Raw genomic sequence first — 21,729 nt, forward strand, 5'->3', positions numbered from 1 at the left:
GAAGAGGTGAATATAGGGGGGGGGGGAAGAGTTTAGGAAAGGGAGGAGGCAGAGAGAGGAAGACAGACAGTACTAAGAGGGAAGAGGTGAATATGGGGGGCGGTGGGGGGGGGGAGTTTAGGAAAGGGAGGAGGCAGAGAGAGGAAGACAGAGAGTACTAAGAGGGATGAGGAGAATAGGGAGGGGGGAGAGAGTTTAGGAAAGGGAGGAGGCAGAGAGAGGAAGACAGAGAGTATACCCACCCAAGAAAGTAAAATTCTGCACCGTATGTGGAGGCAACAATCTGGTATCACAGGTGACGCCACACCTTTTACAGTATCATCCCCTTACACTTGCACACACACATGCACACACATCTCGTCTCTCCCGAAGCCCACAACAATGAGAGGTAGTGCTCACACCACCACACACCACCACACACACTTGCTGGCAATGCCCTTCAACTGCGACCAGTCACGGGAGCCCGCAGTCCGTGCTCTATGTGTGCTGGCATGGCACCCTTCAACGGCGATCAGTGGCTGTTCATTTCGCGCTCCACTGATCACCCCCTTTTTCTTTCCCCGCCAAGCGTGAAACCGTTAAGATCGCTGACCCCCTTCAGTCCAGGTCCTCAAGGCAGCAGCACACGAATCGGTGCTTCCTGAGGCACACCTGTGTCTGTCTGATCTTCAACGACCCTCGGTGTTTATTTACAGCCTCAATCAGGACTCGATTATAGGAGCCGGGGTGGGTGAGGTGGGGGTGTAGGGGGGGCCAGGGGACAAGAGGGCGGTCAATATTTCAGACCCCTGTGTGTGCTCAGTGACGCCAAGAGGCGGCAGGAACGAGGGGCTCGGGCAGCGGATCAATATTTGAGATAAGGTATTCATGTTGACGGAGCGCATACAGTGCGGGCTGGGGGGGTTGGGTGATAATTATATACACTGACTACACCCAACATGCCATTGGAAGCTGGGCAGTTCTTCAGTTCGGTTATCAGCCAGCGCAAAGCCGCGTCAGTGTTTGCGCAGTTTTAAAAGAACCTGTTAATGTGTTTTGATACAGAATCCTATGTATTTGATCGATGTGAACTTAGAAGAGCAACTTGCTCGAGCAAAACACGCGACAACATATCCCCTTTATGCTGTAATTGAAATGGCCGGGATACTGGTAATAAAATGTGTTATCAGTTGGACATAGGGTTTTGGTGACTTAAGTTGGGTTTTTTGGTTGTTGTTTTTAGGTCAAGACTCATAGGTTAGAAATGTTATTATTGATGAGTTGCACTGTCATCGACCAAATCTGTAAAACACACACAACATTATCTGCCCATTTTCCGTATCCTGTTAGAGGCAATACTCCCACATCGTCAGTCACAGCTTATTCTGGCTCCTTGACACACAGGCTCGCTATGTCCCAGTCTCAGTGCCACAGACAATTCAATTTCGATGGCCACCAGCCCACCCAGCAGGAGAGACAATGGACTGCTGATGAGTCGCTTTAGTCATGTCCAGTGGTGGCTGTTCCGGGGCGAAATGCCCAAGACACTGCACTTTCCAATCCTCCTGTACATTACGACGATAATAAGTTGTCGAGGAAGCTAGGCTGAGTGAGATTTACTTTATATTTTGAGCTCAGCAACGAAAGCCAGAAATTTGTCAACACAGGACAGAGTTGCACCACCATCCGCAACGTACACATAGAAAAGAACATGCCAACCAACAGTGCCACACCTGGATCACAAATAATGAGACAGTCTTCTACGATGTGGAAGAAGATCAGAATAAGAATAATATTTTATCAGGCTGCCTTCGCAAAGTGGCTGATCTCATCCAACAGAGCTTCCTTTGCGTGTGTGCTAAAATGTGCTAAAAGCGCGCAGTCGTCAGCACACACACACACACACACACACACACACACACACACACATACAAGCTCAGCTCCAACGAGCTAGTTCTGCTTGATTGTCTCTGTGTTGGTAAGCAATCTTCAGAGGTTGAAGACACCTCCAGCAGTTGGGAACCTTATGTGGATCCAGTCCCTTAAGTTCCCCAACATCCTCCTTGGCGAGCTCTCTTGGGATCGTGCTGAATACAGTGTTGAAAATACATAACCAAACTTGAAAGGTCGATATGGTGAATGTGTCACGAAATGGGATGACTTCCTTTTTTTTTTTTTTTTTTTTTTTTTTACCAAGTCCATTATGTAATTTTCTTAAATTGTACTCACACCTTCCATTTATTTCCTTCTATTTATTTCGACTGTTCACATTTGATTCCACCCTCTGTTAACCCTGGCTCCCCAAATTCACCACATGATACACTCCCCTTCTCCCCTGACGACTTCATTTTTAGTATCATCATTTAATGGTTTTTCTTCGGTTGTAATTTTCAGTCATGTGCCGAGAGAGAGAGAATAAACAATTCCAAAAATCCGACAGTTCATTTTGGTCAACAGTTCCCCACTATCTCTAGTTGTTCACCACACATCCATACACGCGTTCGTGGGCTGCCTCAGCCCCTGATGACTTTGTTCGTGATAGTAGGCCTCATGGGTGCATTTATCACAGCGTCACCTGGGTAGATGGCACTTTGGAGTAGATATGGATTCAAACCGTGAAGAAAGGCAGGGATTGAGGGGGGCGGGGGTTATGGAGTGGTGCTGTGGCAGGTGCGACAAATTACGGTACCTTGGTCCAGTCCGTGACTCTGTGTGTGTGTGTGTGTGTGTGTGTGCACGTGTTTGCACGTTGATGCATGCGTGTTTCTACGCCAATCGTGCAGTACACACTTGCACATTTGCATTTCCGAATATTGGGGGAGGGTGTGTGTGTGTGTTGGGGGGCAGGGGGGGGGGGGCCGGGGGGGTTCGGGGGATAAATACACCTTTATTTTAATGCTGTCGGGCCAGTAGACAAAGGTGGAAGGGGGGTTCCGGATACATCCATCCATCCATCTATCCATACGGTTTGAACTCAGCTCTGTCCGCCACTCCCACCCACTCACAGACATGGACGGGACTGGTATCAACGACATGTCAGTATCTATGCCACAGACAACACGCCTATCCCAAGAACCAGTCAGGAAAACGACCACAAGAAAAAAAAACACCCAAAAAAACCACGATCGGCCAGCAACACACAAATCCACTCACACCATTACAGGTGAACGCGCCGCAAGGTCGCTAATCTCTAATACAGGAATTAACTCCATGTCACCGTCTGCTCTGACACCCGTTCACTGCTGTACTGCAATTCATTAATCTACCTGGTTGACCGATCCAAATCCCTCGGACTGATCAAGTGGAAGGCTTCGGAACAGAGAGCTGAAATCCTCTGTGTCATGTCGAGTGGCTGCAAGGTATAGCGTTCTATCGTGAATAAACACATGTGTTTCTGCATGCCGCGAACAACAAATAATCCATTTTTTATGGCCGCGACTGAATTAGACAGGTTTCCAGAACTGAATAATCAACTCGGGCATTGATCTGTTATTCAATACTGCTTGAAACTCTTATGAAGATTATATTACGATGTTCAACCAATGACGTGTTGCTTGTGCTTGGCAAAACTGGAACAGTTACAGTAATAACAGCAATAGGTTTTCGGAGGACAGAAAATTCAAAATCAGTCAAAACATAGAACTATATCTGATCAGTGTTAGATTCACCAACAGATATGTAAGGTACATGCTTACAACATTACGATTTTAAGTTTAGTCTAACCATTGCTTATAAATTATGTTTTATCCGATTCGTCATTTATAATTATTCTCGTGGGTTTAAGCTAATTTACTTACTTGTTTCCAATTTCAAAAACATTGTTCTGTTCATACCCATCCACATATGATATTCCATTCTCCACCGTAACTATCCTTTAACTATTCTTCCTTTCCCCCTCCCCTCCCTCTGTTTACCTCCTCTTTACCCTCTACCATCACCCTCACCCCCAGTTGTCATGTTCCTCCCCACCTTCCTCTCTCCATCCCTCTTCCCCCTCATCCATCTCTAACTTTTCCCTCAATATCTTTTTATCACCACCCGTCATCATCAACATCTGCCAGTTCTATCCTCATTCAATCTAACCCCGCTCGTTATGCAGGACAGTCACTTCACCGAAGACCTTTATACTCTGCTTAACAACTACAAAGATGTTTCGTTCTCCAGGTATCTATAACACGTTCCTCCATCTGCAATAGCAGTTTCCTTCTTCTATCCCCTGTCCCCACCCCCCACCCCGTCCCCCATCCCACAGTGGCTTCACTGATAGTTTTTTTAATGTCAGAGAGAGAGAGAGAGAGAGAGAGAGAGAGAGAGAGAGAGAGACTTGTAATCCAATATGATTACCGTCAGCATTTTCAATTCTTCCATCCCACCCTCCCCTCCTCCTCTTCGGAAGTGTCTTTTGGGATTGCAGTTTGGGGCCGGAAAAGCATGGCTGAAGTTGCGAGTTTAATCATGTACGCTACTGTTTTAATTATAGAATGACATTTTCATCTGTTGTCTTACAGTGCTTATCGCACTGGTTGATTTGTGATTATTGTATGAGACTGATTAGCATTAACTTTGTAATAACTTAGCATTAACTTTGTATCTATGCATATTATGTTCTTTTATGCATTAGTGATGAATGACCGTGAAAGTATGTAATCATAACATGTGTATGATTGTGATCATTGTACGAAAGATCCTTATCAAATTAGCATTTCAGCATTTTATGTCTTTTATGTGTTTACACTGACTGTGATTTTCGTGTATTCTTTACGTAAAATACACCCCACATGAATTTCTCTTATTGAGATGATAAAGTATTCTAGTATTCTAGAGCCTTCAACGAGTAGATTTTTGAGGTTTCATTCATACTTTGTGGCTTTGATCAGCCGATCTAACAACACCCGGTATTATATGTCCTGGTACTTTTTTTTTCAACTGCAACTCAAGAGTACGCATAATTATAATTCTTGAATTCTCGTTGTCACGCCCAAAATGATCAGACGCTTTATGCTTTCCCTATTTGTCTCCCCTAGGCATCGCAAACATTCTGCAGGCAACCAATCAGCCCAAAAATCTCCCGAACTGAGCTGCCAGAACTGTGAGGAATGATGCATTATCATCCAAAGCCTGTGCTCATCAGACCACAGTAAATACAAACAACTCTGTGCGTACAAAACTCTGTTAACTGTAGTCTTTTGTTTCCATTTAAATTGTTGTCAGGTGAATGAACAGTTTATCGAAAGCATCATTTTTGACATGATGCTAACCGTTGCTATGTTATGGTCATGTTTTCTGGGCATTGACCAGCACAGAGGAGCACCAGTAGCATGTTTGATTCAGTTCTGCAGGATAGTTAGTTTCCTCAACACATTTTCATGTCCATCCACACATGAATGCACGCGCGCGCGCACGCACACACACACACACACACACACACACACACACATAAGCGGTGACAAACACTCACGCCACAGGCTCTTGGGCACACATTCACAGAAACACTCACGAACATACTGAAGGAAACCAGTTCGCGAATGCACGCATACTTGTGGACACTCTCGCAAGTGCAGGGAGTGAGATTTTGAAGTCATTGACTGATAGCCAACTCTCATGTTTCTATGGAAACATATGGGACAGAAAGCAGCAAGGTGGACATCACTGACCATGGTTGAAATGTTTCTTTAGTTGAGCAGTTCTGATATAACCCTGTGTTGTCGGCTGATTCTGTTAGCAGCAATATCAAATGTCATAATTTTATATTTCTTTCATGGGTATGTACTGTTGGACACTGAATGAATGAATGAATGATGATTGACTTCCTCTTGGAAGTCCATCGGTTTTGATGATGACAGCTTGCACTGCTCATCTGATTGTGGACTTCAGGTAGCTGTGGAGTCCAATCCTTGAAATAATGATAATAATGATTGTGAAAAACAAAACAAAACAATAGTTTTTTATACAAATATTCAAAGAAAAAAATCCCAAATCTGCCCACATTTTATGCAGTAATTTATGAAACACTGTGAATAATGCAAATGAGCTAGTGGGCAGAGTGGCAAGAGTGGCAGTGGATCATGTCAAACATTAAAAGGAAAAAAAAAAAGAAAAAAAAAAAGAGTTTTCCCTTCATGCATTTGCCTATCATCTGCCAAAATGAGAAAATTATTAGTTTCAGTTTCAGTTTCAGTAGCTCAAGGAGGCGTCACTGCGTTTGAACAAATCCATATACGCTACACCACATCTGCCAAGCAGACGCCTGACCAGCAACGTAACCCAACGCGCTTAGTCAGGCCTTGAGAAAAAAAAAAAAAAAAAAGTATATATATATATATATATATATATATATATATATATATATAAGAAGAAAAAAAAAGAAGATAAATACATAAAAAAGAACTACTACTACTATAATAATATTTATAAGGCACAAAAAATTAATGAAGTCAACTATAAGTGTACAAAAAATAATAATAAGAAAATAATAAAATAAAATAAATAAATAAAATAAAATTATTAAAGGTAGGCAATCCATCCTCACACTTTGAGGAGTGCATACAACCTGGGTTGTTTCCCATTGACTGTTACTTTGGTGAGTGATAAAACCAGACATCAAACAATTATGTCCAGCATGAATCAAGGCCTTCTGACCTAATGCTTCATCTTAGCATGTGTATACATCCAAATCCAGTATAAACATGTTGTTGGTTTGTTTGTTTTTTTAATCATACATAGTCATTATTATTATAATGTCATCGTTATTGTTATTATCATCTTTATTATTGTCACTTCATATTTCATTATAAGAGTTGTCGTCATCATTTAAATGCTTTGCAGCAATTTTATATCATGTTTTTCTTGTTGCAGTTGAAAACGCTCAGGTGAAATTGCTTTCCCATGACAAGGCATAAAAAACCGAACGTGCTGCAAGTCTATTTGGTAAGTTATAACTGAGATCTATAGCCATTTGGTCAATGCAGACAAACTATAAATGTATCTGGCAAGATCAGATTTCCTTTGCTTTGTCACTGTTGCTGTAGTTCTTTTTTTTTTTTTTTAAGAGAACAGTGAGATGGTGGTGTGGACATGGAACAGCAGAAAGGGATTAATGGCCACACTGTTTGTTGAAATGAGTCACCATGTTGATAAAAACACATCTTTCTCACTCTTGTGCTTCTGAACAGTCCAGATCTGACAATGTTTAAGGTAGGTTTGACTGTAAGCAGCATACATGTAAGTGAATTTGATCACACATATCTTCAGAAAAAGACACATTCTTTCTGACTGCTTAGAGTGTAAGCAGCAAACATGCACGCCTGTAATTTTGCTCACACTTATCTCTTCACTAAATGAAACGGCCTTACTGGTAGGTAAGACTGAATATGCAGCGTATGTAAAATGAATCCCAATGCAGAATGCTGGGTGCTTTTTCAGTATCAGTATTTTCCACACCTTCTGGAAATTCTGTGCTTGAAATTTCCTCTTTTCTATTGCTCTCTTTGTTTCAGCCTTTTTTCCACGATTGTCTGCTTTTTCTGCCTCCCCTGTCCATCCCCATTTCTTTTTTTCCCGGCAAGTCTTGACACTTTCTTCTCTCTCTTCTCCAGTCTGTGATGTACTGTCTGTGCTGTTTTGCTCTGGTGGTTAGGTAGTGATATTGAAAAAAAAAACTGGGATGGGCACTGGCTGTCCATTCTGCAATGTTATCTGCCTTTGTGACCTTTTTGTGTGTATTTTTTGTGTGGCTTTGAAGTTTTTTGTGTTTTTTTAATCCTTTTGTAATGATTTGTTGTAATCTGGAGATGATGTATTATGCAGAAGGGCTCATGTCCTCAGCACAGCCTATTCTTATCTGCCTTTAAGGGGACACATAGTCCATTGGCTTTATGGCTTACATAAATAGATTTTAGGTTATGATGGCTTATTCAATACTTGTTAAAACAAATAAATGTGTATCCTGAGAGGAAAAACTTTATTGAAATGTGAATCATCAAACAGTCCAGGAGACTCACTTTTGGCTGACTTGTCAGTGAAGCAGGTCCAAACAAATTCACTGAAAAATACTGTGCAAGGACTCTCCCAAAAAACTGTGCAAGGACTCTGTTTGAATGGATCTTGGTTTAGATCCATACAGTTTTGAATATGAGTTTACAGACAGAGAACCAATGAGAAGAAGAAGAAGAAGAAGAACACTCCCACCCCCTATCCCCGACCCCTTACCTTTAAAGGTGTCCACCTGCCGGTGATCAACGAGGTCCTCGTCCAGGGTGTCCAGATGGAAGGTGATGCGGAGGGCGTGGTGGTAGTTCTCCCTGGCGGCGTCCTCATCACCCCGCGCCTGGTTCAGCCGCCCCAGCCTCTCCAGTACCCGCACCACCAACAGCTGGGTGGCCACGCTGAGTGGGTAGGTGGCCTGCAGGAAGGAGAGGAGGGAGGAGTAGACGATGAAGGCACAGCGGGCCTGGCCCCTCTGCTGAAGGAAGAGCCCCACGGCGCTGCCCACCTCCGCCATCAGGTCCTTTCTCCGCTCCACTTCCACGCCATCTGTTGGAGAGGACAGAGACTGTATTTGTGTTTGTATTACTCTTTTTGTCACAACAGATTTCTTGGTGTGAAATTCAGGCCGCTCTCCCCAGGGACAGCGCGTCACTACACTGACAGCACCACCCCCCCCCCCTTTTTTTTTTTTTTTATCCACCTGCAATTTTATTTGTTTTCCTATTGAAGTGGATTTTTATACAGAATTTTGCAAGGGACAACTCTTGTTGCTGTGGGTTCTTTTACATGTGCTAAGTGCACGCTGCATACGGGACCTCAGTTTATCATCTCATCCAAATGACTAGCACCCAGACCACCACTCAAGATCTAGTGGAGGGGGAGAAAATACTGGAAGTTTCCGGTGTGATTCAAACCAGTGCAACTCAGATTCTCTGGCTTCCTACGTGGACGCATTACCTCTAGGCCAACACTCACTCCACACTCCATACTGAGACTGAGACTGAACGTCTGGTGTCTACAGTTCTGGATTTCATTGTGCTGCAAGGAGGGAGACGGGGGTGGGGGGTGGGGGGGTGGGGGGGACCCCAATGGACTGACAGCATTGCAGAAGGGACAGAAAAACCATTTACAGAGACCCAGGCTTTGGGACACAACCATCAGACCTGGAGGTATCTGGTGAACAGTTCTTCTGTGCGGTGCCCCAATGACTGACTCTTCACAGAGTTGAGGGAGAAGAAGAAGAAGAAGAAGAAGAAGAAGAGCAAGGAGAGGTCACCTACTGGCATGGTGTTCTTCCTTGCATTCTCTTCTCAAAATACTCTGACAAGTGTTGTATCAAATTTGGAGAAATTTCCTCTTTATATTCTTTCCTCTCACAGCTGTGTGACTCATCATAAAGTTTGGATGATAATTATGATAAACCAAGGTCCCTTGTGCATTAACTCACTCAGTACGGCCAGTCCTCTCTTCTCCTCTACACAGACCCCTCGGATGTCCAGTGGGTGTTTGAATGACCCAACCTTTAGCTTCCGTCGTCAGAATTGTGGTATTCTTTGTCAACATTCACGTCTTCAGTATAAGAGCCTTCCGCTTGCAATATTTTGATGATGGTAATTGGGGTGAAACGCTGTTAACGTCGTCTCTTTCGCTGTTCGTATGGAGAGAGTTAAGCATGTGTAAAAGAACCCCTAACAACAAAAGCATTGTCCCTGGGAAAAAGAAAATGATGTGAAAAATACACACTGACAGAATACCAAATATACTCACATGATAAAAAAAAAAAAAAAAGGTGGTGATGCACTCTGGCAATGTGTTCTTCCAGCGGAGAGCACCCCAAATTTCACACAGAAAAATCTGTTGTGGCAAAAAGTAATACTACATAATACAACACAACTTTAGCATCATACTTTACAGCTTTGTACTTCATTTGAAGTTACTTGTTGCTCTCCGGTAGTAAAAGGCAACACTTTAAAGCAGGCCCTTCATTTAGTTGTTGGATGTGACATGCACCCAACTACAAACATTCACAAATAAGATCCCTACCCCCCACCCCAGCCCCCCATACATTTTGAATGAATGATTAATGGAAAAAAACAAAACACAAGTAACATAGTATAAATCATTTGAAAGACTAATTTTCAGGGTTTTTATTTTTCATGACATTTTCTTTTTTTTTTTTTTTTTTTTTTTTACCTTTCTTCAATCCCTCCATGCAGTCATTAGATGTGCTTTAACAAGGTTTCATTTTGGTGCATCTGATATCAATGTATGCAGTAAAAGATACAAGACTGGCACTGTAAATGATATGGTATGTCCGTTTTGTAGATCTGAAAAGAAGATGAAGTCCATTTCGTATTATGTTGTCCTGTATTAGATGACTTAAGACAAAGATATATTCCGATGAGATACTACAGCAGACCAAGTAATTTTCAGTTAGTACTACTCCTGTCTTCTACAAATGATAATGTTTTTTCGAATCTTGCTGTATTTATTTACAAGTCATTAAAAATACGTAGTTTCATGATTGGTTAACTCACTCGGGACGACAAGTTTTCTCCCTTGCTTTTCCCCACAGACGGCCCACTTGTAAGGGTTTGGAAAAAAATTACAAAAAATACAAAATACAGAGTAAGAAAATGAAACTTTCAGAACTGGTTTATTACATGTTGAGCTATTACATATTAAAAAAAATCAAATTTCTCATCTTATTTTTACAGTTTTGCCATATGTAGAAAATAATGCCAATTTTTCACCCCAAATCACCATACCCATGCTCGCTTTCTGCATTAAATTCACTTTCTTCTTCATCATCATCCACCTCTTCAATGTCCGACCCTTCAGTTTGTAGCATTTCAAGTACTTCGGCAACACTAAAAACATTGCCGTCGCTGCCTTGTTCGCTCCACAACATTTGAGAGGAGCCCGCTTTGCTAACAGGCTGGAACGTGAGCAGACGACCGGTCAGTGACTTTGTCAGAGTGTGTGCGAGATGGGCAACATATGGCAGGCTGGCCAATCATACCATTCGATTGTGGAGTGACCCAGAATAGCACACTCTGCTTAGCTGATCACAAAATCACGTGTACAGTGCGTGATGGATTTTTATTTCTTGAAAATGCTATTCCATTCCGTCGTCTGAAACCGAATACATTTTATGTAGGAATGCTCATGCATTCCTTTGTCCGGAGAGAGTTAAACAGAACAGACCTTTGTTTGAGCATATTTGTAGTAAGATTATATCCTTATGCAAATCAACTGATACAAAATATGTAATCACCCCTTCAAATGGGGCCATGGCCTTGTTCCTTTCAATCCCTCCATGCCACCCTCCTCATCTTTAATTCTCTGATTGTGCAGGAAAAGGGTTCTCTGCTGTTTCAGTGCAGCATACCATAAACATCTGACAAATAATCTGCTATATGAAGTTGCTTACTCAGAAAAAAAAAGGAAAAAAAGAAAAAAGAAAAAAAAAAGTTGCTTACCCAGAAGGTTAGGACAAGAGAAGTGCACATCAGCTGCTGTAAGGAAGAAGCCCACAAAGCCAGAGGACCCCAACACTCCTTTTCTACCGGCACCCGCAACCGACGATCGGTGCTGGGGAGCAGACACAGGTCTGACCCCTTGACCAAGGCCTCTGTTCACACCCTTCTGTGTGTGGGTCACTGTGACCGTCTTGGGATTGTTGGAGGCTGACATGGGTCTGCTCATCGGCTTGGAAGGGGATGCTGTGAATCGGGTGGTGGGTCTGGTGCTCTCCTCACACTGCTGCACAGTACTGGCAGCGCTACGATACTTCAGAACTGACTGTTTCTGAGTGGCCGATGACTGGCGTCTACCAGGAGCAGACGACACTTTTCTCTTGGCTAGTACACTACCGTGCGTTTTTGACGACGGCTCTCTGACTGTCGCCTCCTTTTTCACAGCCAGCTGCATGCTCAAGCGATAGGTGCAAGGGGAGGACAAAGGTCGTCGCCCGTACACCCTGTCTTCGCTGGACTCTGATTCCTCTGGCGGCTGAAGACCGGCGGTGTCTGAGGCGGGCTCTCGCCGTGGAGACCAGCTGGTCTTTCGTGAATGCCTGGAAGTCTTTCGCAGTGGTGCTGCAGAGTGTGATTCCTGGGCTGTCTGCAGTCTGCCTGATCCCATTCGCCCCGTGCTGGGAGTCCTGGGTGTGTCTGAGGACAGTTTCACTCTGGGAGTGGTCTCCCCCCCTGAGGTCATGTTGAGGGTCAGGCCGTGTCTGGATGATGCAGACAGTTTGGGGGCTGGGGTGGAACCATCGTCATCACTTCTGCCAGTGCCTTGCGGTGCTGCAGCGTCGCTGTCAGCTTGTGTGGTGCTGAAGGTGATGGAAGGCTTGACATCCAGTGTCGCAGCACTGTCTGTCTGGTCGGTGATGGTGATGCCGGGATTGGTGTGAAGCCAGGCCTCTACTGGCCCGTCTTCTGGATAGCCATCCTGTCATAGTACCCCCCCCACAAACACAGTGCACACTCATGTTACATGGAAAACAGGAATGAAGACAGACGGAATATATGTAAACACAGATCTCACGCAAGCACACATGCGCACACACACACAGTGCAGACTCACATTAAGGGCAAACAGGAATGAAAACAAACAGAAAAAAAATATTTTAATTACACATACTTAACCATGAACCACTAGTGCAGACTCGGGCAGGGGTCTGACATTTCTGTCCTGTGCAAACTACTATCTGCCTATGCGGAGAAAAGAAAGTAGCTATGGCCGATAACCTCCCGGAAGTAGGTAACCTCCCCTTTGCCCCCCTGACTAGCGCCCTCTTTTTCCAGCAGCCATTATGACTCCTGTTCCTGTGCTCTTCATGCGGCTAAGTTTTTCGTATTTTCTGTCTGTCTGTCGATTCTCTTGTTTTTTGTCAAATTATGTCTTCAACCAGGTCACATAATTATATGGTTTGATTGAGAGATAGGGCTAAAATTAAGGCGTGATTGCTATCGATTCGCGGACACTCTGGGCCCTCTACATCTGGCCCTCTCAACAACGCCAACCCGCCGCTATAAAGACAGGTCTCACACACACACACACACACACAAACACATGCACACACACACACACACACACAAACACACGCACACACACACAAACAAACTCACACACACACGCACACACACACACACACACACACACACACACACACACACACACATTCTGGCTAGGCCTGACATACCAAAGTAAGGACTGGACAGCAAAATTCCACAGGCAAATATGTCTAATGAAGGCAAAACTGCCAACGGAAAAGCTTCTTTCTGGAATCAAGAAGTAATGTTTTGCTAAAAGTCCAGAACAACATGTGACTGACTTATCATTCTCCTAGTCAAACTGTAAAACTGTGTAAAAGAGCACCTTCACACGCAGGACTTACCGACAGTGTGAAGGAAGCTGGCAGAGTGTAGAGCCCCAGGTCTTTCAGCATCTGTATGTTTTGAACTCCGGCATTCATGCTGTGTTTTTCCAGAATGTTCCAGTACATCTGCAGATCATGGTGGGCGTCGGGGTACTGGCTCTGTCTGGCTAGAAACAGGTGGACCACCCTGTGCCACGTTCAAACATACTGGTGAATGTTGCGTCACAATAGATTTCCTCATTTCAGTTAATATGTAGGATTTTATGTATTATGTATAACTATGTTTTATGTTCAGATTTTTTTTTTTTTCATTTCTTTTACATTATGCACCATATCCACTAAATATGAGGCACAATGCAAAAATGTAAAGAACAGAATTAACAGACACTGGCCATTTGGATGAGACAATGAACCAAGGTCCTGTGTGCAACATGCACTTAGTGCATGTAAAAGAACCCAAGACAACAAAAGGGTTTTCCCTGGGAGAATTATGTACAAAGATATCCACTTTGATGGGTAAGCGAATAACTTGCAGGCAGAAAAAAGGGTTGGGAGGGGTGAGGGGGGGGGGGGGGGGGGGGGGGGGGGGGGGGGGCAGAAGAGAGCAGCCCAAAATTCACACAGAGAAATGTGTTGTGACAAAGAGTAATTCAAAACAACACAACACAACACACCACAACACAACACAACACACCACAACACAATACAATGACTGACCTGCTGTGTGTGACGTAGGACAGGAGGCCCTGAAGGTCACCACACATCATCATGTGCCATGGCAACTCCTGGGCCTGTCTCCACGACAACGGTTGCTGGGCGAAGAAGCTGGCCAGTTGCTGGTGCACTTTGCGCTTGCTGCTTTGGTGGGGCAGTTGGCAGTTGGGGTCAAGGTCACTGGAGGTGAAGGATACAGACCCTGCACACACACAGGGTTATGGCTGGACACAGTCGTCAGCGACAAGAAGTCATCTTCTTTATTCTGGTTTCAAATATCACACACACATGTAAGTTATAAACTTCCTCTTCCATGTCTTTTTCAATAGGCCATCACTATTTCAGTGAGTACAGATGACCCTGCGTACCCACTCTGCCATGGCAAACAAACAGTGGCAGACAAACATGTCCTCAGCTCATGCAAAGTGGTGTTGAGCCAAGGACGGTACACATGGAGGCACAACCAAGTCCTAAAAGAAATTGCACACATGGTGAGCACTGTCCAAGGAGCACCAACCCCACCAGAAGTTCCAGTAGAGTTCCACTCGGCAGAAGGCAATAAAGTCTGGCCAGGAACAGCATCCAAAGTTTCCAAAGCATGGAAACGTGGGCTGCTTGATGGTGCCGAAGATTGGGAATGCACAGCTGACCTTCCAGAGGGGGAGAAACACCCGGAAATCATCAGCAAGAGCGGCATGAGACCTGACATAGTACTCCACTCCAAGGCAACAAAACAAGTGATTCTGATTGAGCTCACTGTGCCATACAAAAGCAGAATGGAGGAAGCCCACATCTACAAGACAGAGAAGTATGTTAGCCTAGCCAGCAACCTGAGAGAATCTGGCTTCCAAGCCAAAGTCCTCGCCATAGAGATTGGTGCAAGAGGGTTTGTGGGCGCATCTGCCCACAGCCTCATGAAACAGCTGTCGATTTCTGGCAGAGAGAGGACACGGGCTCTCAAGGTAATGGCAGAAGCAGCAGAAAAGACTTCCAGCTGGATCTGGTCGAGGAGGAATGAAAGTACACTTCATAAGGATTAAATTTCCCTACTGAAACTAGGCGTACTATGGCTCAGTGGTTAAAATGTCTGCCAGAAAAGGTGACTTAGTCCTGAAGTGGTGACCACCTTGAAGGTGTGGGTTTGAACCTGATGAGGACCAGGAAAACAGAAAAAAGAAAATGTGGCAATACAAGGGCATCCAGGAGTCATGACCTGGGTGCGGCCCGGCCCCCTTACAGTGTAAGGAGTTAAAGGACAAAACACTTGTCTGAGGGGGGCTTCTTCTCTGAAGACTTGGTACTGTCCAGCTCTCCCTAGAGTTTCTTATCACATAAACTTGAGCATTTGTTTTACTGTTTGATATGCCTGTTACTAGCAGTTTTCTTTCTGTTGCATGCACTGGGTGAACATTTAAGCAGATGTTACAAGTGTTTCGTTCAAAGCAGAATGAAACAATCTTTTTTGTTTTGTTTTGTTTAGGCGGGTAGAAGGAAGATGAAGAAAAAACAAGACAAAAAAACAAAAAAATCAAAAGCAGGGGGGGAAATGATGTGCTCCAAATTTGCCAAAGCCGCAAAAGACACCAGCACCACTGAAGCAGTCACTTACGAAGAAGGGCGTACTCCGTAAGGTCGTGCAGGTGCTGGTGGGAGAAGCGAATACGGCCGTCAGACGTCTCCCACAGCAAAGCGCCGGCCTGCAGACGGAAGCGTAGCCAGTGCAGGGTGGTGACCTCCAGGTTCCCGGCGTACCCCAGTCTGCGTAACAGCTGCAGCAGCTCGCTCTGCAGCAGACCCCCCCGCGCCACAGACAGCAGGCACAGGGCATCAGCGACCCACCCTGAGTAGTCTGGAACAATGGCAAGGTTTGGGGGCTTTTTAGGAGTGTTGGCCTAGTGGTAATAAGTCCGCCTAGGAAGTGAGAGAATCTGGGTGCACTGGTTCGAATCCCACAGTATTTTCTCCCCGTCCGCTAGACCTTGAGTAGTGGTCTGGACAGTAGTCATTTAGATGAGATGATAAACGGAGGTACAGTGGCAACAAAAAGTTTGTCCCTGTCAAAATTCCTCAGAAAAATCCACTTCAATAAGAAAACAAATAAAATTGCAGGGAAAAAAAAACCAACAAAAAAAGGGTGGTGCTCTCAGCAAAGTGACGCGCTCTCCCTGGAGAGAGCAGCCAGAATTTCACACAGAGAAATCTGTTGTGACAAAAAGAGCGATACAATACAATATGATACAAGTACATTAAATCAGAACAGTAGCCACCCAACCTGTATAGTCTCAAATATGACAAGGTTTGGGGACTTTGTAAGAGGTGTCCTAGATATGTTAATCAAAACAGTAGCCAGCCACCCTGTGTAGTCTGAAATATGGCAAGGTTTGGTGGCTTTGTAAGAGGTGTCCTAGGTATGTTAAATCAGTATCAGAACAGTAGCCAGCCACCCTGTGTAGTCTGAAATATGGCAAGGTTTGGTGGCTTTGTAAGAGGTGTCCTAGGTATGTTAAATCAGTATCAGAACAGTGGCCAGCCACCCTGTGTAGTCTGAAATATGGCAAGGTTTGGGGGCTTTGTAAGAGGTGTCCTAGGTATGTTAATCAGAACAGTAGCCAGCCACCCTGTGTAGTCTGATATATGGCAAGGTTTGGGGGCTTTGAAAGAGGTGTCCTAGGTATGTTAATCAGAACAGTAGCCAGCCACCCTGTGTAGTGTGAAATATGGCAAGGTTTGGAGGCTTTGTAAGAGGTGTCCTAGGTATGTTAAATCAGTATCAGAACAGTAGCCAGCCACCCTGAGTAGTGTGAAATATGGCAAGGTTTGGAGGCTTTGTAAGAGGTGTCCTAGGTATGTTAAATCAGTATCAGAACAGTAGCCAGCCACCCTGTGTAGTCTGAAATATGGCAAGGTTTGGGGGCTTTGTAAGAGGTGTCCTAGGTATGTTAAATCAGTGTCAGAACAGTAGCCAGCCACCCTGACTAGTCTGAAACATGGCAAGGTTTGGGGGCTTTGTAGGTGTCTTAAGTATGCTAAATCAGAGAGTAGCCACCCATCAAAACACAGCAAAGTTTGGAGGCTTAGCAGGAGGTGTCCAAAGTAGGTTAAATCAGGACAGACACCACTGAACACCACTAAAGTGACTCAGCAGCAGTACTGGTTCTCCTCTGGTGTGTGGCCTCTTGGAAACCTAATGTTGATAGTTCTCTGTGGACTGTGACTGAAGTACTCAGAATGGGGGTCTAGGAATGAACAGCATATGAGTGATACCACTGAAACAGTGCAGATGGTGGGACAGGAAGAAGAAAAAAAAAGGCAAGTCTGGGTCACAACACTGACATTGGTTGATCTTTCTGCCATTTGCTGAAAGGAGAAAAATAAATCAGTTGAAAAACTACCGATTTCTGTTTCTTCCCAAGCCATTTGGACAACATGTCAGAAGCAGTAGGAGAGGACCAAAACCTTGTGACAGATTCTTCTTCTTCTTCTTCTGCGTTCACTCGTATGCACACGAGTGGGCTTTTACGTGTATGACCGTTTTTACCCCGCCATGTAGGCAGCCATACTCCATTTTCGGGGGTGTGCATGCTGGGTATGTTCTTGTTTCCATAACCCACCAAACGCTGACATGGATTACAGGATCTTTAACGTGCGTATTTGATCTTCTGCTTGCATATACACACGAAGGGGGTTCAGGCACTAGCAGGTCTGTACATATGTTGACCTGGGAGATCGTAAAAATCTCCACCCTTTACCCACCAGGCGCCGTCACCGTGATTCGAACCCGGGACCCTCAGACTGACAGTCCAACGCTTGAACCACTCGGCTATTGCGCCCGTCTTGTGACAGATAAATATTCAGATTATGCACACAGGTTGTTGATATTGTTTCTGTGGAAGAAGCATTGTGTGACGGGACAAATTCATCACCATGCAGAAGACCTACCCAAGATACATCATTCTTGAAGAAGGCAACCAGACTTCATGCAGTTGGGAAAGTGATGGTGTGGGTGGATGATTATAAAGACTTATTCAAAGTCATATCATTCTTCAAGAAGTAGAGGTAATGCCATCCACTATGGACAAACACACCAAGAACGCTATCATCTGTGTAACAGAAGGTTACAAACAATGGAGGAACAGGTCAAAGAACAGGAAGCCTTACCAAGATGTAGTATTACAGAGGAGGTAATGAAAACAAGAAGAAAACCAGCCGCTGTGGCGAAGTGGTTAGCGTCGCGGACTGACGGCTGGGAGGACGCGGGTTTGAATCCCAGCGGAGGTGGGTTTTTCGGCCCGTGGCCGGCTCCTACCCAGAGTTGAGTGTGCTGTGGGCTTAAATGGGGAGACTGGGACCACACAGTCGAGTGTCATCCGCTTCAAGGATGCGTCTTTGGGTGTGTTGCTCTAATTACCTGACCAACACTGCAAGTGTCTGTATCTCTCGGGCCTGGTTAACGCCGGGATATCATTATGACAGGAAGCGTAGAGTACAGCCTTGTCACGCAGTCCCAAACCAAAATGGACCTCTATAGCAACATCGTCATCATCATCGTCATCCTCCTGCTCCTTCATCGTCATCAATATAAACAAAATAGTCTCAAAGTCTGTGGCCTTTCATGCCCTGCTCTCATGGTGACCTCAGTTTCGATACCCCTCCACTTCCGTGCTTGGGGTGAGTCCTGTCAATGTCGTCAGTGTCGGCAGATTCATGGGGGGCTGTTGTTTGAGGGACGTGGTGGCGGTCTCCACTCTGGGAGGGACGCTCACTCAGTCTGGCTCCGCGACTAAGCCATTATTGTCGTTAGTAGGGGGCTTAGTAGGTGGTGTCCTAAGTACGTTAAAACAGAACAGGCACCACTGAACACCACCGAAGTGACTCAGCAGCAGTGCAGGGTCTCCTCTGGTGTGTGGCCTCCTGGCGACCTAACATCGATGGTTCCCTGTGGACTGCCGACGCTGGAACTGCGACGGACGAACCCGGGTGTGGCTGTGTATGAGGGAATCTAAATGAGCGGCGTGGGAGTAATGCCACTGAAACGGTGCAGATGATGGGGCAGCAAAAAAAAAAAAAAAAAAAAAGAAAACAAGAAGAAACCAGTGCAGTACAGAATGCACACCGAAAAAAGAACTGCCTGCCAGAATGCATGAAGAACATTATATCTTTTTAACTCACTCAGTACGGCCAGTCCTCTCTTCTCCTCTACACAGACCCCTGGATGTCCAGTGGGTGTCTGAATGACCGACCCAACCTTCAGCTTCCATCATCAGAACTGTGGTATTTTTTGTCAACATTCACGTCTTCAGTATAAGAGCCTTCCGCTTGCAATATTTTGATGATGGTAATTGGGGTGAAACGCTGTTAACGTCGTCTCTTTCGCCGTTCGTATGGAGAGAGTTAATAATGACAATGACACTGATTGTGGGGAAGGAAAAGACTCTAAAAATGCAATTATCCTGTGGAACACCTGGAACTCGGGGTATCCCATGACTGGATAATGGAGAAATAGAGAATGTTGGTGATGTGTTCAGCACTGCAGTGCCCTCACAACCAAACCAGGTTTCAGGACCTCTGACAGTGACATTCTGCAAGTAGCTGTTAATTAGTATATTGTGGAAGAACTCACCACCACATGGATTTAAAAAAAAAAAAAAAGCTATCACTTCTTAAAAAAGATTGTAAGAGTTCACAAAAAAATGGCGACAGTGAAAAGCATCAGTGTTGGACAAGCTTTACAAAAACCTCCATCTGTGAACATTACTGTGTCTGTAGCAGTCACAGTGAAAGTAAGTGAGAAGTCTTGATAATCACTGACATAGCACCTTTCCATGTAAAACATGCTTGACTGTACTGTACAATGTAAAAATTGATGTGTACTACATGCATTTAAACACTAAAATGGCAACTTCCATATATAACCCTGCATAAACATAAATAGTAATCTAAGCACACACACACACACACGCACAAATAAAACCCAATCATCACACACATCTTTACACTCAAAAATGTGTATCTACTATCACAATACTTAACTCTTTCCGGACGAAGGAATACTCACGCATTCCTTCACAAAACGTATTCGGTTTCGGACGAATGAATAGAATAGGAATGGAATAGCATTCTCCGAAAGTAAAATTCCATCATGCGCTGTACACGTGATTTTGTGATTAGCCAAGCAGAGTGCGCTATTCTGGGTCACTCCACAATCGAACAGTATGATTGGTTAGTCTATGATGTGTGGCCTGTCTCACACACGCTGACAAAGTCACTGACCAGTCGTCTGCTCGCGTGCCAGCCTGTCAGCAAAGCGGGCTCTTCTCAAAATGTTGTGATGCGAACAAGGCAGTGACGGCAATGTTTTGGGGTTGCCGAAGTACTTGAAATGCTACAAACTGAAGGGTCGGACATTGAAGAGATGGATGATGACGAAGAAGAAAGCGAATTTAATGCAGAAAGCGAGCATGGGTATGGTGATTCAGGGTGAAAAATTGGCATTATTTTCTACATATGGCAAAACTGTAAAAATAAGATGATAAATTTGATTTTTTTTATATGTAATAGCTCAACACGTAATAAACCAGTTCTGAAAGTTTCATTTTCTTACACAGTATTTTGTATTTTTTGTCATTTTTTTCCAAACCCTTACAAATGGGCCGTCTGTGGGGAAAAGCAAGGGAGAAAACTTGTCGTCTCGAGTGAGTTAAATGATGCAATTTCTTATCATAATACCTAAATGATGCAATATATATCACAATACTTAAAAACCATATCACAACGCTTAAAATACCAATCTGAATACTTCAAACTAACTCAATACATCACAATGCCAAATATACTGCCTAAATAATGCACATCACCATGATCACAGGGGAAACGTACCGAAAGTGCCGTCATCTTTGGAAATGACGGAAGCTTCCTCGTCACAGAGCCAGCTGTGCTGAGTGATCCACTGCTGCAGACAGTTGGTCCAAAAGACCTGCAGAGCTGTCGTCTCGTAGTGGTCGTCCACAAACCGCTCCAAGTCCTGGAAGGTAGTGGGCACGTTCAGCTCTGTCCCCAGCACACACAGCGCCAGTGGGGACGTGGTCAACCGCATGTCCGTGATCTGTACGTGAGACATGTCCATGTTGTTATTCTTCTGTTTCATCAAGAGCAATGCAGAGGGTGGAAAGAAAAAAAAAAAGAAAAAAAAAAAAGGGTGGTGGTGCTCGCAGTGTAGCGACACCCTCTCCCTGGGGACAGCAGCCCAAATTTCACACAGAGAAATCTGTTGTGACATAAAGAGTAATACAATTTCACACAGAGAAATCTGTTGTGACATAAAGAGTAATACAATACAATACAATACTGTCACATCTGAAGTGACTTGGCTGCAGTATTTTCCTGTCTTGAGTGATCATGCACAATGGAGGGCAGAATTAGAAATAAACAGATTTATAAAAGAAAAAAAAGAGAGAGAGAATAAAGAATGTTACTGAAGTGATACTGGGATGTAAATGCTGTCTGAACTGACATGGCATTAATGCTGGGGCTAAAGAATCTTGGGTCCTGCCATTGCTGTTTAGGTGTAAGTGCCTGAACATGGCTGTAGCGAAACTGGGATGTAAAAACAGTTTGTACTCATATCTTTTGTTTTGTTAATGTTCGAGTTAAAGAATCTTGTG

At 44.4% G+C, this 21,729-nt stretch overlaps 1 protein-coding gene across 2 annotated transcripts in view; it reads right to left on the minus strand.

Moving 5' to 3' along the window:
- Nucleotides 1-21,729, minus strand: part of LOC143299693 (uncharacterized) — a 55,694-nt gene that overhangs the window by 23,589 nt on the left and 10,376 nt on the right. For both annotated transcript variants that reach the window (XM_076613051.1, XM_076613050.1), the window contains exons 8-13: nt 20,945-21,170; nt 15,678-15,917; nt 14,072-14,270; nt 13,373-13,541; nt 11,448-12,423; nt 8,188-8,511 (exon numbers count right to left, since the gene is read on the minus strand). In XM_076613051.1, the coding sequence (XP_076469166.1) occupies nt 8,188-8,511; nt 11,448-12,423; nt 13,373-13,541; nt 14,072-14,270; nt 15,678-15,917; nt 20,945-21,170 (2,134 nt within the window). The remainder of the gene's footprint in view (nt 1-8,187; nt 8,512-11,447; nt 12,424-13,372; nt 13,542-14,071; nt 14,271-15,677; nt 15,918-20,944; nt 21,171-21,729) is intronic.

Source organism: Babylonia areolata, chromosome 25 (genome assembly GCF_041734735.1).
Source record: "Babylonia areolata isolate BAREFJ2019XMU chromosome 25, ASM4173473v1, whole genome shotgun sequence".
In the NCBI taxonomy this organism is placed as follows: Eukaryota; Metazoa; Mollusca; class Gastropoda; order Neogastropoda; family Buccinidae; genus Babylonia; species Babylonia areolata.